The sequence below is a fragment of the Mustela erminea genome, chromosome 5 (genome assembly GCF_009829155.1).
Source record: "Mustela erminea isolate mMusErm1 chromosome 5, mMusErm1.Pri, whole genome shotgun sequence".
In the NCBI taxonomy this organism is placed as follows: domain Eukaryota; kingdom Metazoa; phylum Chordata; class Mammalia; order Carnivora; family Mustelidae; genus Mustela; species Mustela erminea.
The window spans coordinates 48,388,828-48,404,750 of NC_045618.1; the positions used below are offsets into that span (position 1 = coordinate 48,388,828).

General features: G+C 44.9%; 1 protein-coding gene across 7 annotated transcripts in view; it reads left to right on the forward strand.

The window, feature by feature from the left end:
• IQCH (IQ motif containing H) overlaps nucleotides 1-15,923 on the forward strand; it is a 189,382-nt gene that overhangs the window by 148,836 nt on the left and 24,623 nt on the right. For 6 of the 7 annotated variants that reach the window (XM_032342981.1, XM_032342982.1, XM_032342983.1 and 3 more), the window contains one exon: nucleotides 13,183-13,350. In XM_032342981.1, the coding sequence (XP_032198872.1) occupies nucleotides 13,183-13,350 (168 nt within the window). Of the gene's footprint in view, nucleotides 1-11,560; nucleotides 11,628-13,182; nucleotides 13,351-15,923 lie in introns of those variants that run through there. The other variant, XM_032342986.1, reaches the window with a different exon arrangement.

Here is a 15,923-nt window from a genome sequence, read left to right on the forward strand (position 1 = left end):
AAACCTTTATAAAGTTACATGAATCTTTTGCATAAATAGAACTGTTTTAACAATATGTATATTCCTTTAAACATATATTTTGCTTTCTTAAACATAAGATTCATTGTGTTGCCTATTTTTCCAGGCCCTTATAAATATATAAATAGAATAGCTCTACTTCTTGGTTAGAGTGGATCTTCCTCTAGCATGCCCCCTCCCTAGCCCAGACTAGAGAACCTACTTATTTGTGTCTGACTGTTTAACCTTTTGTGATGCCTCTCCACTAACGTCTTAATACATACATGATATCAAACCAACCCAGTGAAACTTGGTCAGGCTGTTGGGAACCAATACAAAATACAAGTCCAAATATAATAACAAAATTCAGCCCCCATAGGGAGAGAAGAGACAGGAAATACAAAGGAACTCCAGAGACAAGGCACACGTGGCTCCAAGAAGAACACGGAAAATGGCCATTATCACCAAGGACAACCATGTTCTCCTACATTAATTCCCTGGAGCTGGAAGAGTAGGTGTTCGAACCCCTTGGGGCAACAACTGAGTGCCCTATATAAATAGAAGGGTGCAGAACGAACAGACATCAATAAAGAGGCTCAGTAGAAAGAGGCATTTTTCAAAGAAATACCCATAAAACTTCTACTCATATTCGAGACTTACGGTATACCAAAGAATACGCTACCTCAGATTTGGGGGGAGACGCATCAATGCATATATTTTGTATATTTTTGATTCACTTGTTGATGAGGGAACTACGAAGACATGAATTCTACGATTATTTTCCACACATTGCTTGAAGATCGTAGAACACACTTAATCAAATATAAGTAGAGCCCAAACGAAAAATTGACACTTATTTGCCATGAACCGTCTGGTGCGTACTCCTGAGCGGAAGCTATATAGTAAGAAAGAGTGCCTGGAATTTCAGAAGAAGAGGTGAGGGGAAGGAGAGAGGAGAGGAGGAGGAAGGAGGGAAAGACCTCCCTCGATGCTGTTCCTTTCCTTTGTTAGAAACTGAACCTAGGGACAAATGGTGTCAGAGGGGGTCAGTTAAAAGCAGCCTCTGGGGGGAAGCTGAGTGGAACAGAGGTCTGAAATAGCAGCAGAGCCCTGACAGGTAAGCCAGGACTGAGGAACACTTACTCAGGTGAAACTACAGGGTGATTTTCAGTCAGCAGCTACTTGACTGGAATTTTTCCCAAGGCCCTACATTTCTGGAAAGTGCCACAGGACTTTCATTGATCACAGGTAGGAACCCTGGCTTTCTGCCTACACAGAAGGACAATATTTCTTTGTCTTTATACAGCTCCTTTATTATAGGCTCTCAAAGTGCTTTACAGACAAATAATGGGGACAGTGAGGCAGAAAGGTGTTAAGTGGCTTGCCCAAAGTCCCACAGTAAATCACGGGCCTTCCTCTGGAACCACCTCATAAGTAGTGGAGTTTCTAGGGGTGACTGCCGGCATCGTGGTGCTCTCTCACAGCCCACCAAGCATTTGTTTCCCACCCCCAGGCCGAGAGAAATGTCCAAGATCAAGGGCGGGAGAGAGCCTAGACATCAGAGTACGGCAAACCTAGATCGTAATCCTAGCCTCGCTGCTTAGCTGTGGAACTTGGCATGTTTCTGGGTTCTTTGAGCCTTCACTTCTTCTTCTATAAAACACGGATGTTAGTACTTACCTCACAAGGTGGTTGTGAGGATGACATAAGAAAATACAGAAGTGTATTGTGCATTGTAGACCCTTTACACACATCAATTTCCCTTCCTTTTTACTTCCCCAGTCTGTCTCCTAAAGTCTATCCTCCACATGGTCAAATAGGCAGCTTTCTAAACACTGCCGCTATCAAAAAAAGGTGGCATGTTGGCATGGTGGGGTGCTGAAACTTTCGAATCCCAGAGTCTACAGACAACAAAGGCAACGTCATGGAATTCAGAGCCAGCTCACAGAATAACCAAATCCAAAAGGTTCCGTGATGACAAACATGTTGCCTGGCACTCAGCCCTCAGGAGGTACTGGATTATTAGATTAACTTGATGGGGATGAGGAAGTGTCCCTGGGGAACCCCAAGTCGCAGAAGGCAGGCGGGGGTGCTGGGAGGGCCCTGGAATGAGCAACAGAAGGGAAGAAGGAAGTGGACACGTCTCAGAGTTTTCCCATGCCACGTGCCCACTTGCTTGACCGGCCCTGCCTCTCTTCTGGATCTGACCATGACCAGCCCCACTTAGTCTGAAAATTGGTACGAAATGAAGGTCTGCGGTGGGGAGGAGACAGAAGTGCACTGCATTTTAGAAAAATGACACTGTGTCCTCAGAGCTGACTGACTGAGTCTCTTCGACAAAAGCTAAGACATTATCCCCTCCAGCCTACAACTGCTCATTGGGCCGAGGCATGAACCCTTGCCACCCACTATTTTGCTTTAGTGTAGGAAGCAGATAATTTTCACCCACATCTGGAGAAGCTGTTTGAGGTAGAGACTTGCATATCTCGGATAAATTGAGAGGACAGTTTGGAAGGTGGTTTGTCGCAGGCTTCCTCATCCCGTCGTTACGGACACCCTCAATTAGATCCCGACGAGCAGCCATACAAGTTGTGCAGGCATCCTTCCAAGAACAGGTCTCTTGGAGACCGGGTTCTGGGTGTCGTGTGTGTGTATAGCCACTTTCCTGAGATACCCTTGCCCGTAAAACTCACCCTTTTAAAGTGTGCACTGCAGTGGTTTCTAAGTACGTTCAGAGTCATACCATCATCATCACTACCTAGTTTTAGACAATTTCCCTTACCACTAAAAAGACATCCTGAAACCCATGAAGAATCATTTCCCATGTCCTCTCTTCCCCAGCCACTGGAAACGATTTTCTGCCTCTATAGATTTCCCTATTCTGGACATTCCATATAAATAGATCATCCAGCAGACAGCCCTTTGCGACCGGCTCCTTTTACTTAACGTAATGTTTTCAAGGTTCATCCATGTCATAGCAGATATGAGGGCTTCATTTTTTTTAATGGCCTAAAAAATATCCCATCGTATGGACAGACCACATTTTGTTCATCTGTTCAATCAGATGGACATCTGGGTTGCTTCCACCTTTGGACTGGTATGAGTAGTGTTGCTGTGAACATTCGTGTGCAAGTTTTTGTGTGAATGCATGCTTTCATTTCTGATTATACACCTAGGAGTAGAATCAATGGGTCTTTTGGCTACCATAAGTTTAACTTTTTGAGAAAGTGCTTCCCTGTTTTTGTATGTTTTTTCAAAGTGGCTATACCATTTTACATCTCGCTAGCAACGTATAGGGCTTCCAATTTCTCTGTATCTTTGTCAACACTTGTTACTGTCTTTTTATTTCAGCCATCCTACGGGTTTGATGCGGTATCTCTCTTGTCTGTGTTTTAAAAGGAAGACTTTTTTCCCTTGTGTTATTTATTATTGAGTAATCCAACAAAGAGTTATTGTGCACACTTATATCAAGAGTGCTGCGGTAGGTATTAGTCAAGATGCAAATATGATGAGTGAGATGAGTCCCTGCTCTCGGTCTAATTCTCCTCTCTAGGAATTTCCCAAAAGTAAACAAACTTGCCTTGGACCTGCAGTCAAGGGCTCTGAGCTCTGCTCCTGCCCAGGTCTCTTCTCTTCTTACAGCCTCAAGCTTAGAGTTTAAGGGGGCTGGACTAGACCAAGTTCAAGGCCATAGCTCTCACTGCCTTTGCTTCTTGCCTACATATTCTGTAACAGAGGTGGTTCTTTCCCAAAAAATTCTGATGTGCTGCACATGTCAAGGAAACTGGGAAGGACAGGCGAACTCTGCTGCTAACTCATTGCCTTCACGGGCCCAGCGTGGTGTGCCCATCTTCATCTCCCTTTACACCACAGCCTTCTGTGTCCCCATGACCAGGCACAGGGATCCTCCCCAGTGAGAGCTACCAAGCAGGAGCTTTCTGCTTTGAAAACCCACACAAAAGCCTTTTGGAGATTATTTGTAGTAACTTTAAAGGAATACTTCTCAACTAAGCAAATTATTCACCATCTCTGACATTTATAGCATGAAAATTAAAGGAGAAGAATATCTATCTGCAGTATGAGATTATTATATTGAATTGCCATGGAAGAAGCATATACAATTACTAGTCCTAGAAACCTGTAATAGGTTATAAAAATTGGGTTTTCGTGTTTATTATAGTTTAGTGCCTAGTGTCGAAATAAGAAAATGGCCTTCTAAAAAATCATGATAAAAAAAAATAAGGAAACACTGAAAAAGAAAAAAGAAATGAGTATGTAATTCTGTACCTTAATACAAATATTAGTTAGGCCATCAGTCTTAAAAGTAATCGAGGGAGGATCATAAATGAATAGAAGTAGTGTAAGTAACTTGGGAAAGGAAACAGAAAAGGCAAGCGTATATTAAATGTTGGGTTTTTAACAATAGTGAAAAACATCCACAGAGCTGCTGATGGTACAGGTGTAGGTGTATCAGTATTTTCCATTTTGGATCCCTACACACCCTGAAAGAACATGCGAAGTCACAGAGAAGCTTCTGGCACCGCAAACTAGACTATTAACGCTAAGGACTAGGTGTCATGGAAAGTGCTGGACCACAACTCAGGAAACCTGGGCTTTGGTCCCAGCTCTTCCCCTGAGGGACCTCATTCCGTGCCTTCACCTTCCAGAGTCTCATCCATAAAATGGGGATGTGGGAATGATGGAGGTCGTTTTAGGTCTGCGGGACAGAATTGTTTAAGACCTCTCCGGGCCCTGAGTATTATTTGCTTCAGAGAGCCCATCACCCTATGTCATAGTAAATGTATTAAAATGTGCTCTCATGGGACAGGATTTAGATACAACTGTATGTATTGTGTTCCATTTAACCAACATATTGAATTTCATCTGTATTTATTTTTTTAAGATTTTATTTATTTATTTGACAGAGCGAAATCACAAGCAGACGGAGAGGCAGGCAGAGAGAGAGAGAGGGAATCAGGCTCCCTGCCGAGCAGAGAGCCCGATGCGGGACTCGATCCCAGGACCCTGAGATCATGACCTGAGCCGAAGGCAGCGGCTTAACCCACTGAGCCACCCAGGCGCCCCTTCATCTGTATTTTTAAAAACATTTATGGTTACTTTGTAGTTTTCCTTTTATATTTGCAAGCCAGTAACTTTTTCTTTCCCCCAGAATCCAAATATTTTGAAGGCCTTTGGAAATCATGGAGGCCCTAGGCATGATGGACTAGTGGGCCCTAAGCATTAAGTGTCAGGGCCCAGATTTTCTGCTGCCTCTGGCCTCACAGACTCTAAACGCCCCATATAAGGCAGTATCCAGGGTGGGCGGAACATAAATTGGATGCTGGTAGTTGCTGGGAGACAGCCTGTGGTTTAAACTGTGGCCAGAAGGATAAACAGGATCAATAGGGACAAAGGGGAAGGCCTCCAAGATGAATACGGAGAGTCTCAATTGTTGATCAGAGCCCCAGGGTGACTGCCCCATTCCCCGCCAACAGCCGCTCTCCTTAGCCTCTCCAAGAGACTGGGCCATCCCAGCAGCTGCCACTAGGTGGCAACATGCCAAGACGCTGCAGTCCCCTCTGCCTTCCTATCCACTTTTTAAAATATAATACAAACAATTCTTACCAAATATCATCATCACATTGACATTTTACCAACTTAAAATTCTTAGAGAGCGCTGTGCCATCTCTTTAAAATCAAGTAGCATGCATGGCGTTTACACCGGGGAGCTCAGCGCTGCCTGCTGACGGTCAACACGGGAAGAGGTATCTCTTAGTAGCTCCCTAAGGCAGTACATTTCTCTGCAGCCAGGATTCTCCAGCCTGTTTTTAACAGCATCTGAGAAGAGGTAAAAGTCCTCCCCATCTCTGAGGAGCGGGCACAAACACTGAAGTCAAGAGCCAAGCAAGTGACTTCTTATGCCTGTCCTGGCAGAGACGCAGGTAAGAAGTCAGGGTCCAGACGGATTTGAGTCGGCCAGACCCCACAGTAATAGACTCACAGAGTTTCTCCTGTAGTCTCTGGACCCTCACAATATGACTCGAAGACAGAGACCATTCCAGAGAGGTCTGCGTTAACATGCAAGGAAGCTGAGGCCCAGACAGAAGAAAGTTAAGGTCACACAGCAAAGGGCCTGGCCAACACTCCCAGCCAGGTCCTGTAGCTCTGGTCCAGGGCTCTTGCCATTCCAGCCAAGCCACCAGCCACCCTCAAGGCATAGGTCCCTCCAATCTCCACTACCCTCAAGGGGCAGTCACTTCTTTCCTCTACCAAGCTGCCTCTAACCTCCTCAAGCTTATTTCATCTTGGCCTAAACACTGTGAGAAGCACGCGCCCTAGGGAAGGCTCCATGTCCTGTAGGTCACATAGACTACGGTCTGTAGACCTTGCCTCTCTTCAGACAAGGATGGCCTTGAGCCCAAGGCCAAAAAGTGATAGCAGAGAAAAAGATGCCTCCCTAGCAGGGACGGATGCTGCTTTATCCCTATACCCTAGCCAAGCGTATCCTCCTGCTTTTATAGCCAAGAAGGGAGAAAACGTACCTGAGATCTCATCCCATCCTCTCAAACATATTCAACAAAAGCATCTCAAACTCAACACGCCCAAACCTGAAATCTTGATTTTACCCTTGAAACTATTCCTCTAGGAGTCTACCCCACTCCGAACATAGTAATTTCATCCTTTCATGTTCTCAGGGCAAAGGTCTTGAAGATATCCTTGACTACTCTTTCTTTCATACCCTGCATCCAACCCATCAACCAAGTCCTTCAGGTTGCAGTTTTGAAGCGCATCTATAATACGACCACTTCTCCCCTCCTCTGCGGGTCCAGCTACCACCATCTCTCACCCATTGGATTGCAGTGGCCTCTCTGTTTCTGTCCTTGGCCCCTCATGATCTCTTCTCCCTGCTACAACCAGAGTAACCCTTTAAAATTATAAGTTAGATCATGTTACACCGATGGATTTTGGCTTCTAAAGTGGTACAGTCTTGCCTCTGTATTTAGCCAAACCAGTAAAGACAGAGGGAATCTTTGCTACCCGTGCCTGTGCTGACCAGCAAACAGAGGGGCTAGGCAGGTGGCCTCGCCTCTCTAACTTAGCCATAGCTCTGGGGACCCATGCGTCTGACAAAGGGATTGGTCTTGCTCTAGAAAGAACCCAATGGTGGACTTCCTGTCATATTGGGACTACATGGGAGACGGTGCACCTGTGCCTTAACCAAGACAGGCTGCTGAGAAGGGCAAGCTTGTATCACGCTTTGCTCTAATGGCCTGATACCATCCCTGTGGTAGGTGAATTCTCAGTGTTTCATCCCCACCTGCCTTGGCTGGAGAATCTTTTAAAAAAAATTCTCTACAGAGTGAGAAATCTTCACAATTCCCAGTCAGCCTCTAGATGCAGCTGGACACAAGTGAGGGAGGGTCTGTCAGGATTATCCTCCCCAGTGATAAGTGAAGGAAAGTGTGGCCCAGAGACTCAACCTGCCAAGGATCAGGAATATTTGCCTCAGATGCTGGTATCAAAGATGGGGCCTTCTGCAAGCCATACAGGCTGTCAGGACCTCAGGTTCTTCTCCTTACAATAAAAGAAGATGATGGGGGCGCCTGGGTGGCTCAGTGGGTTAAAGCCTCTGCCTTCGTCTCAGGTCATGATCTCAGGGTCTTTGGGATCGAGCCCCGCATCGGGCTCTCTGCTCAGCAGGGAGCCTGCTTCCTCCTCTCTCTCTGCCTGCCTCTCGGCCTACTTGTGATCTCTGTCAAATAAATAAATAAAATCTTTAAAAAAAAAAAAAATGATGATGTAGAAAAAGAACAGAAAGCCTAGAGATGAATGTGTAAAACATCAGTGAATCCTTCAAGTCCTAAAATTCTGATTTTTCCACAAATGTTGTTTGATCTATAAATTCGTCTGTCAGTCCCATACCTACCCAGAAGCCCATAAGAGAGGGTTGGAGAGACCAAACTCTTTGCTACGAAAACTTTATTTCCAAGTGGAAACAGTCACAAAATGTGGGTCTGTGTACCTGTGCCTGCACCCACAGACTCTGCCTGCCACCCACCTGGCCTATCACAGGCAAGAGGCCAGCACAGCCCGGTGAGCAAGCAACCTTCACCTGCCTGGAGCACCCAAGGAGAAAAGGCCTCAGTACTGGGCCCCTCTCCCTACCTTCCACACAGGGGCATATTACCTTTTCATCCAGAGCTTGTGGCCCCAACAGGACGCAAAACCTGGGAAGGCAACAATTGTGGGCAAGCTTGCCGCTGCCTGATCCTGTTTTCTGCTTCTCACATGCTTGTTTAAAGGTCGATGAGGTTGTCATAGTTTCTGGATTGCCTTCTGCCCTGTGTTCTGCTCGCTTTGTCCCAGGCCTCCTGATGCAGCTGCATCCAGTGCAGGGCCTGTCAGAGCAGGAGAAAGCTGGGGCCTCTGCAGTATTCCCTCACCACACCTCTACTGGCCCTGTCTCTTGCTGAGCTTAAAATGGGCTTTTTTTGCAATCAATCCAATAGAAATAGAATGTAAGCCACGTGTAATTTTTCATTTTCTAATAGCACTGTTTAAAAATATAACAAAAAAATAGAAGAACATATTTTTAATAATGTGTTTTATTTAAACCCACATAACCAAAGAATTATCATTTCAACATACAATCAATATAAAATATTACTAATGAGATGTTTTAAAATATTCTTTCTTACCTGCTCAGTCTTCAAAATCAGGTATTTTACATTTAGACCCCATCTCTACTTAAACCAGCCACATTTTTAAAAAAGATTTTACTTATTTATTCGAAAGAGAGAGTGCACACATTCAAGAAAGAGTGAGTGAGCAGGAGGAGAGTCAGAGGGAGAGAGAGAAGCAGACTCCCCACTGAGCAGGGAGCCGTAGGTGGGGTTTGATCCCAGGACCCCAGGATCACAACCTGAGCCAAAGGCAGACACTTCACTAACTGGGCCACCCAGGTGGCCCTGAACCAACCACATTTTAAGAACTCAATAACCACAAGTGGCTAGTGGCTACCATATCAGATAGTACATTCCAGAAAACACACGAAAGTCTAGATATAACTGCACTTACTGCTAATATTTGTGCTAATATTCACCATTGGCTGTTAACATTTTGTCAGTCTCACCTAGTCTCCTCTATGTATAATATGATTTTTGCAAAGCTGAAGTCAAGTTGCCTTTCTGACTTTATATCCTTGATGTTTTTGTGTATCTTCCTATGCCGTCAAAAGTTAATCACAATTGTTATCTTTTGTGATGGTATCATAGACGATCGCATCACTTGAATGTGTCAGAATCTTTTTAATCAATACCCAAATGTTGGACATTTATTCGGACCTGCAATTATTCAATCTCACAAGAAATGCTGAGATGAATATTTTCGTTATGTATTCTTTTTAAGGCCTTGATGCAAATGTCTCTAGCATTCTACTCATGTTTAACAAAATGATCTTTACACCAGCAGTAAGTCAAACAATCATCAACTAGTGATTTATGACTGGGAGCTGAGCCATCTCGTTTGCTCATCCAACACCTTTGACACCCTGCTCTGTAACCGAGGGCAAACCACTTCGCTCCATTTATAAAGTAAACTGATTGTATTAGATGATTTTTAAGGGTCTTTCCAGTACTAACCTTCAGTGATGGCTTTCCCTTACCATCATAGCTAATCAATTAACCTGTCAAGCCAGTCATTAGAAGTCCTGCAAGTCACGTCAAAGGCACTTCTGAACACTTAAAAATCCATCCACTTCTCTCCGTCCCCACTCACAGTGCTTTTGTACAGGCCGCCATCCCTGCTCATCTGAACTGTGAGGGAGTATTCAGTGCAGAGATTAGGTTCCTAAGGTTAACAGTGAAATCCAAAATCAAGAATAGGATTAAATGAGGTAAGTGGGAAAGCATGAGACTGGCACAGAGGAGATACTCACCGTGTATTTCCTACAGTGCAATCTGAAACCAGATTCTAGAGGCCCACCTAGATCCCGTTCCTTAAAAGTTGGAGTGGAATTCACAATGACACATCCGAGGTGCTGATGTGCCCTGCTGTGAGCCTAGCCCTGCCCCAGACAGGGGCTGCTGAGGGAAGACAAAGACTCAGCAGCTTCCCCTAAAGGGCTGACAGACTAGAGGGGGAGACTGGAACCCTTATACACAAAACAAGCATGCCTCAGGCGGTGTCTTCAATGGAAAAACCAGATGGAGAACAGAACAATTATCGGAGCAATTCAGGCAAGCCTGCTGTTGAGGAAAGGGCTTAATGAAATTTGTTCTACGATTTCTTTTGTGAACCGAGCGTTTAGGGCAGTCTAGGGAAGCAAAAGTGCTGGGGCTCTAGAAAGAACAGAATTCTCGCCCGTGTTCTATGATCTTAAGCAAACCATGAAGTCACTTTCTGATTTCAGCATCCTCATTGGTCAAATGGAGACAGAGTAATACCAACCTTGTCCAAATCTAACCACTCCCTGGGCTGAGCTGTTGAGAGGCTGAGCACAATGATCACAAATGGGGAAAACAATTATTAAATAGGGCAATCTAATAACCACACAGGCTACTAAAAATGTGTCTCCTAAGATCCTACCCTTCAAGGAAATGCTTAGTCATTAAAATTAACATTTGTACTGAACTCTATCATTTGTAAGGCAATTTTAGGTGCATTTATTTTGTTTTCAAAGCCCTGTGTGGCAGGTATTATCATTTGCTCCTTTTGCACTCAAGGATGCTGATTTTGAAGGAGTTTACACACCTTGGTCAAATGTACACTCTTTGCGAAGGCCAGAGTTAGGCTGACTCCTTGGTTCTCATTCTCCCCCTATACTGTGCTGCATTCTCGTTAAAATCCTGATCACAAGTACACATGTCATGACGATCACCAGGCGATGAATGGAAGCTCTAAATCACTACACTGTATACTTGAGACTAAAGTAACAATGCATGTGAACTATACTGTGAATTGAGTTTTTAAAAACCCTTATGACCAAAACATTAATAATATTAACACAAATATTTATACTGTTGGTTATATACACTTCCCTTCAATCAAGGACATGAAAACATCAAAAGAGAAGCTCTAGGGGACCAAAAAATGCCTGACATGCAAGAACAGCAAGTTTACTTTCTCCTATTAAGAAAAAGTAGCTGTCCGCATCTGATTTGCATTTTCTGCCATACAGCAGGAAATACTTAAGTTGACAAATAGGATATTTACAACTGCAACAGATACTTGGCAGTTAGTTTTTAACAATTGTTGCAAATGTGATTTATTTGCTATTATAAAAGGGCATTACTGTGTGAATATGACTCCTGAAATTAGCTTCAGTTTAGCAAGGGGCCTTGACTGCTTGACCTCTTAATATCCTTATAATGATGCCATTTACATTCAATGCTTACTCAAGTCACTCACTGCTAGAGTTGTTTGAGAGGAGTCCACTCTAGGGCAGATGTACTATGTATTTTAACATACAGAGTTGGTGTGTGGGGCACATGGAGGCCTTCTAAGAGGAAAAAATGTTTAATCAAGTCTTCATGAAAATCTGTTTATTTCTAACTTCCTACAGTGAAAATGCGTTACTGCTAATTACAGCATACTCCAGAAATACAATACTTCATGTTTTCTCCACAAGACACTTTCATGGCATGGATTATAGTAAACAAGGCCATGTTTTCACCCTCTGCAACTGAAGCTTTTAATGTGACTGGGAAACTGGTGCAGTTGCAGAATGGCTGGGCCCCGATCAGGGCCATCTCCACCAGCAGGGAATGGGAAACGAGTGAACTTGGAGCCAGAAAGAACAGGATTCAAATCCCAGCACTGCCACTTCCTGGCTGTGTGGCCTTAGGTATCTCTGTGATCCTGTGTTTTTTTTCCTCTAAGACACGGGACTGTTATTTTTTAGGTTATTGTCAAGATCTGAAATGTCTGGGAAGCACCTGGCACTTGGCAGGTACTTGATACATGGAAGCCAGTCACATTGTTTTGCTGGTCAAAGCTCAGATGTCACCTTCTCCGTGATGGAGCCCTGACTTTGCTAGACAAACTGAGTCTGTCCTTTCTGACTCGGCAGTACTTTGTTCCATCCCTTTATTATATCACGTATTACACTGTGTTGTCAATGACTGAACACGTATGCATCTGCCTGGCCCTCCTGGATGCCAGCACCTGTGCCCATCTACCTTTGACTCTCCAGTAACTGGCACAATCGCCTTGAACTTGCCTTCACTAGCCTTGAGCATTGAACTGAGGATGGTGCTGGGGGTGCTTCTGTATTCAGTATGGGGATGGGTGGTGCCAGGCAGTTAAGGATGATGGTCTGCCTCAGGAGAGGGGAGAGGTAGAACATGACCCACTTCTGCCATCCCCGGTTTATAGTAGATGCTCAGTAAATATCTGTCAAAGGAATTAATGGACTTACTTAGTTATCGAGTGGTTTACAGTAAGTTATTGCTCACATGTGTCTATTTTTCAAAGCCTTTTAATTTTATTGCATCATAGTATTCTTCTAATAGCCCTGCTGTTCAGCTAGGGTGGTGTTCTCACAGTTCTCATCTCCCAGTTAAGGATACTATGGCACCGTGGGGTGACAAAATGACTTTCCTACACTCGTGACAAAGGGGGTCATACTAAGACTTACGGGCCAATCATGAGTTTCCCTAAAGTTTCATCGTGAGATTTCTTAGCACTGCTTTTTCTGAAATCAGAGCAAACTGCCCTTCTTTCCTCTTTCCCCATCCGTCTACTCCTCTTTAGTTCCCCATCATCTGAAGCTTCTGTCCATTCCATTTTTCTCAACAGAAAACACTGCACAACTGGGGAACTCATACAGGATAAGGACTGGCTGGGTCGAGACCCTGTTATCTTCCTTCTCCTAAAAATGGCAAAACAGCTGGGAGAATCAAAGTCCCCATAAGCCTGGAACTGTGCAACTCCACAGATTACCTTGGCTGGGTGTTTTAATTTTTGTAACTTCCTACAAGAATGTTCAGTCTTCTAATTAGAAGCAGATTAGAGGCTCTGTCCTTCAGCTGAAGGAAATAGAAAAAGCAAAAACATCTACTCCACTCAGTCATGTGTGCACTGGTTTGGTTGGGTCTGTCATGGTTTGGGCTGGTTAGTGGGGGTTGGAGATTTCTCTCCAGGTTGTTATCTTACCTTCACTTCTGTGCCTTCTGTTTTAATCAGGTGTGGGCAACAGGCCTCAGCCTCTCATACAGTGACCAGCTGGCCCTGACTCAGCTCACCTTATACCTGACCAACGGCCATCTGGATTGCAGTCTGAGCACCCTGAAAGTGCCCTTTGTTCCTAAGAAAGAGAAGAAAATGAGCTGCCTTAATGCCCTCTCAGTGTCGGTAAGCAACAGATGCTTCTTGATTCCCCATGGTGTTCAGCAACACTCCATCGCCACTTCCTGAGCTTCTGGCTATGTGCCCAGCTTTTTGAGTATAGAGAGAAGAAAGAACCTCAGGAAAGTCACTTAGCCTCTCCAAACCAGGTTTCTGGAGTAGAGTGTATTGGCCAAAGGAAAGGGGGAGAGAGCATTCAGAAAGGGAAGGCACCATATTGGAAGGATGAAAGAGCATGGATTTTTCCAAGGGTGGGTCTATGGGGACATTTCCCTCCATCTCTTCTCATCTTGCAGCCCTGGACAAGTTCTTTGACTACCAGAAACTTCTGACAAAAGCCATATTTTTCTAGCTCCAATCTTGTTTTTGAGCTCCACTCCCAGATCCACCATTCTACAGAACTCCTCTAGAGTCCTCAAGGTCAAGCTGTCTCAAACCACATTCCTCATCTCTCCTCCCCCATACTTCCTTGTGGTGGGTCCTGCCAGAGGTTGATGGGACACCTCTACCCCCACAACCAGTCAACACCAGCTCCTGCTGATGCTAGCCTTGACTCTGATCCCTCCTCCCCCTCCACAGAGATACTGTCTTAGTTATGCTCCTCACTAAGATTCCCTGCCTCCTGACCCTCCCCTCAGCCTAACCACACATACCATCAAGATGGTCAAAGTGAAAAGCAGATCTGAGCATGCCGCTTCCCTACTTATGATTTTGAAGTGATTCCTGTCATCTTCAGGAAAATCCCAACTTCCCAGCTGGGTTAACAAGGGCCTTCATGATCTGCCACTTTCTACAGCCCGACCTCCCATCTCATCACTAGCCCCGCTGCTAGGGTGGCTGGAGCCAACAATCTTGGGGCTGGTGGAGGTTTACCAACCTTAGAACCCAGGGCAACAAAGTACAAATCTCCATGGAGACAGTGGGCTGGACTGGTTTTGGGAAAGGAGAACAAGGGTCAAGTTGACCAGATGGTTCTTCCTGCACATGGAATATGGGAGCAGAAGGGGGCTCTGGCTAGAGCTCCTCTGACTGCTGCCAGGGGTTTTCTTCTGCCTCTCCTACAGTGGGCTTCCCACCCATTTGGCAAATGAACCTCTACTTGAGATGTTAATATATCAAACAGATAAAAGAGGAATTTCGATGGCTAATAGGACATAAACTAGTGTCCCAGAGCAGTATCTCCTGCCTCTCTGCTGAGCCTCTTTGGGTCCAGGAGAGACCTCTGGATTTAAGGAACCCTTGTTTGACTCTCATCAGGGTTCCCAGGGTCCCCTTCCATGGCAGGAACTCTGCACCCATTTGGAAGGCAGCCTTGAGAGAGTGGCGGATATCGGGGTGGGGGGGGGTTCAGACAACAGCCTCCTTCTCCTCAATGCACTTGTCCTATGAGGTACCCTTGCTCAAAGGAATCCCCTTGATCTCTTTGCCTATAGAGAAGCAGAGTTGGTCTCTCTCTCCCATTGCCCCTCTCCCTGCTTACAGGCTCTCTCTCTCTAATAAATAAATAAATCTTTAAAAAGGGGGGAAGGGCACCTGGATGGCTCAGTCAGTTAAGCATCTGACTCTTGATTTCCACTCATGTCATGATCTCAGGATTGTGAGATTGAGCCCCACATCGAGCTCTGTGCTAGGCCTAGAGCCTAGTTAAGATTCTCTCTCTCCCTCTCCCTCTACCCCTTCCCCTGATCACGGGCTTTCTCTCTCTCTCTCAAATAAACCTTTTAAAAAGGGAGGGGGAGGGGCAGAGTTGGAATGGGGAGAACAGCTCCCTTTTAATTAGGTCCCAGGACCTCACTGAGAATCAACCAGGACCAACTCCACCTGTGGCCCCCATCCTCACTAAAGGGACAGGACCCTAAGTTCAACACTGGAGGGAGGGACAGCAGTAAAACTTGAGCCTTGTGGCCTAGCAAACCTAACTCCATGCCATTTCTAAAAGGAAGCTGGAGGCTGAGTTAGTATTCAATTCAAGACTTTTCCAAGACAATTTGCCACATTGAAGTATGTTGCTTCAGAAGGCTGTGAGCAGAAGTGGTACTCTGAATTAGAAGCACTCTCCCATTTTCCCCACGTTGCCTATAGGTTTCAATCCTAGCTACAGGCAATATACTGGAATTCTCCTGTGATCAAGAGTGTTAAACACTTCTAGGAACTGCCTATACTCAAGAGGGAAGCATTATGATCTTCAATAATTCAAATGTCTCTACAATCACTAAAGAAAAGCTATGCAGGTTTTCTGATGTACGGATAAATTGAAAGTGCTTGTGGTTTTAGACAGATAGATGGATGTTCTCGGCCTGGTACCACTGTGCATGTGTGCATGCGTGCGTTCCCATGTATGCGTACACACGGGATAGGCCATTTTTAAAAGAAGCAGCCATGCTTGCACATACAATGCAATTTACAACATAACTGAAGCTTCCTGAACAAGTGTGAAGAGACTGTGATGCCATCAGGTTTATAATCAGTCAGCTGACGGCCCCCTTTGAAGACTGAAGAAAAAGGAAAGGCACCAACGTACCCACAATGATAAAAAGGGCACATTCAGGGCTAAGCCTACGAAATGCTTCTGCTTTGAG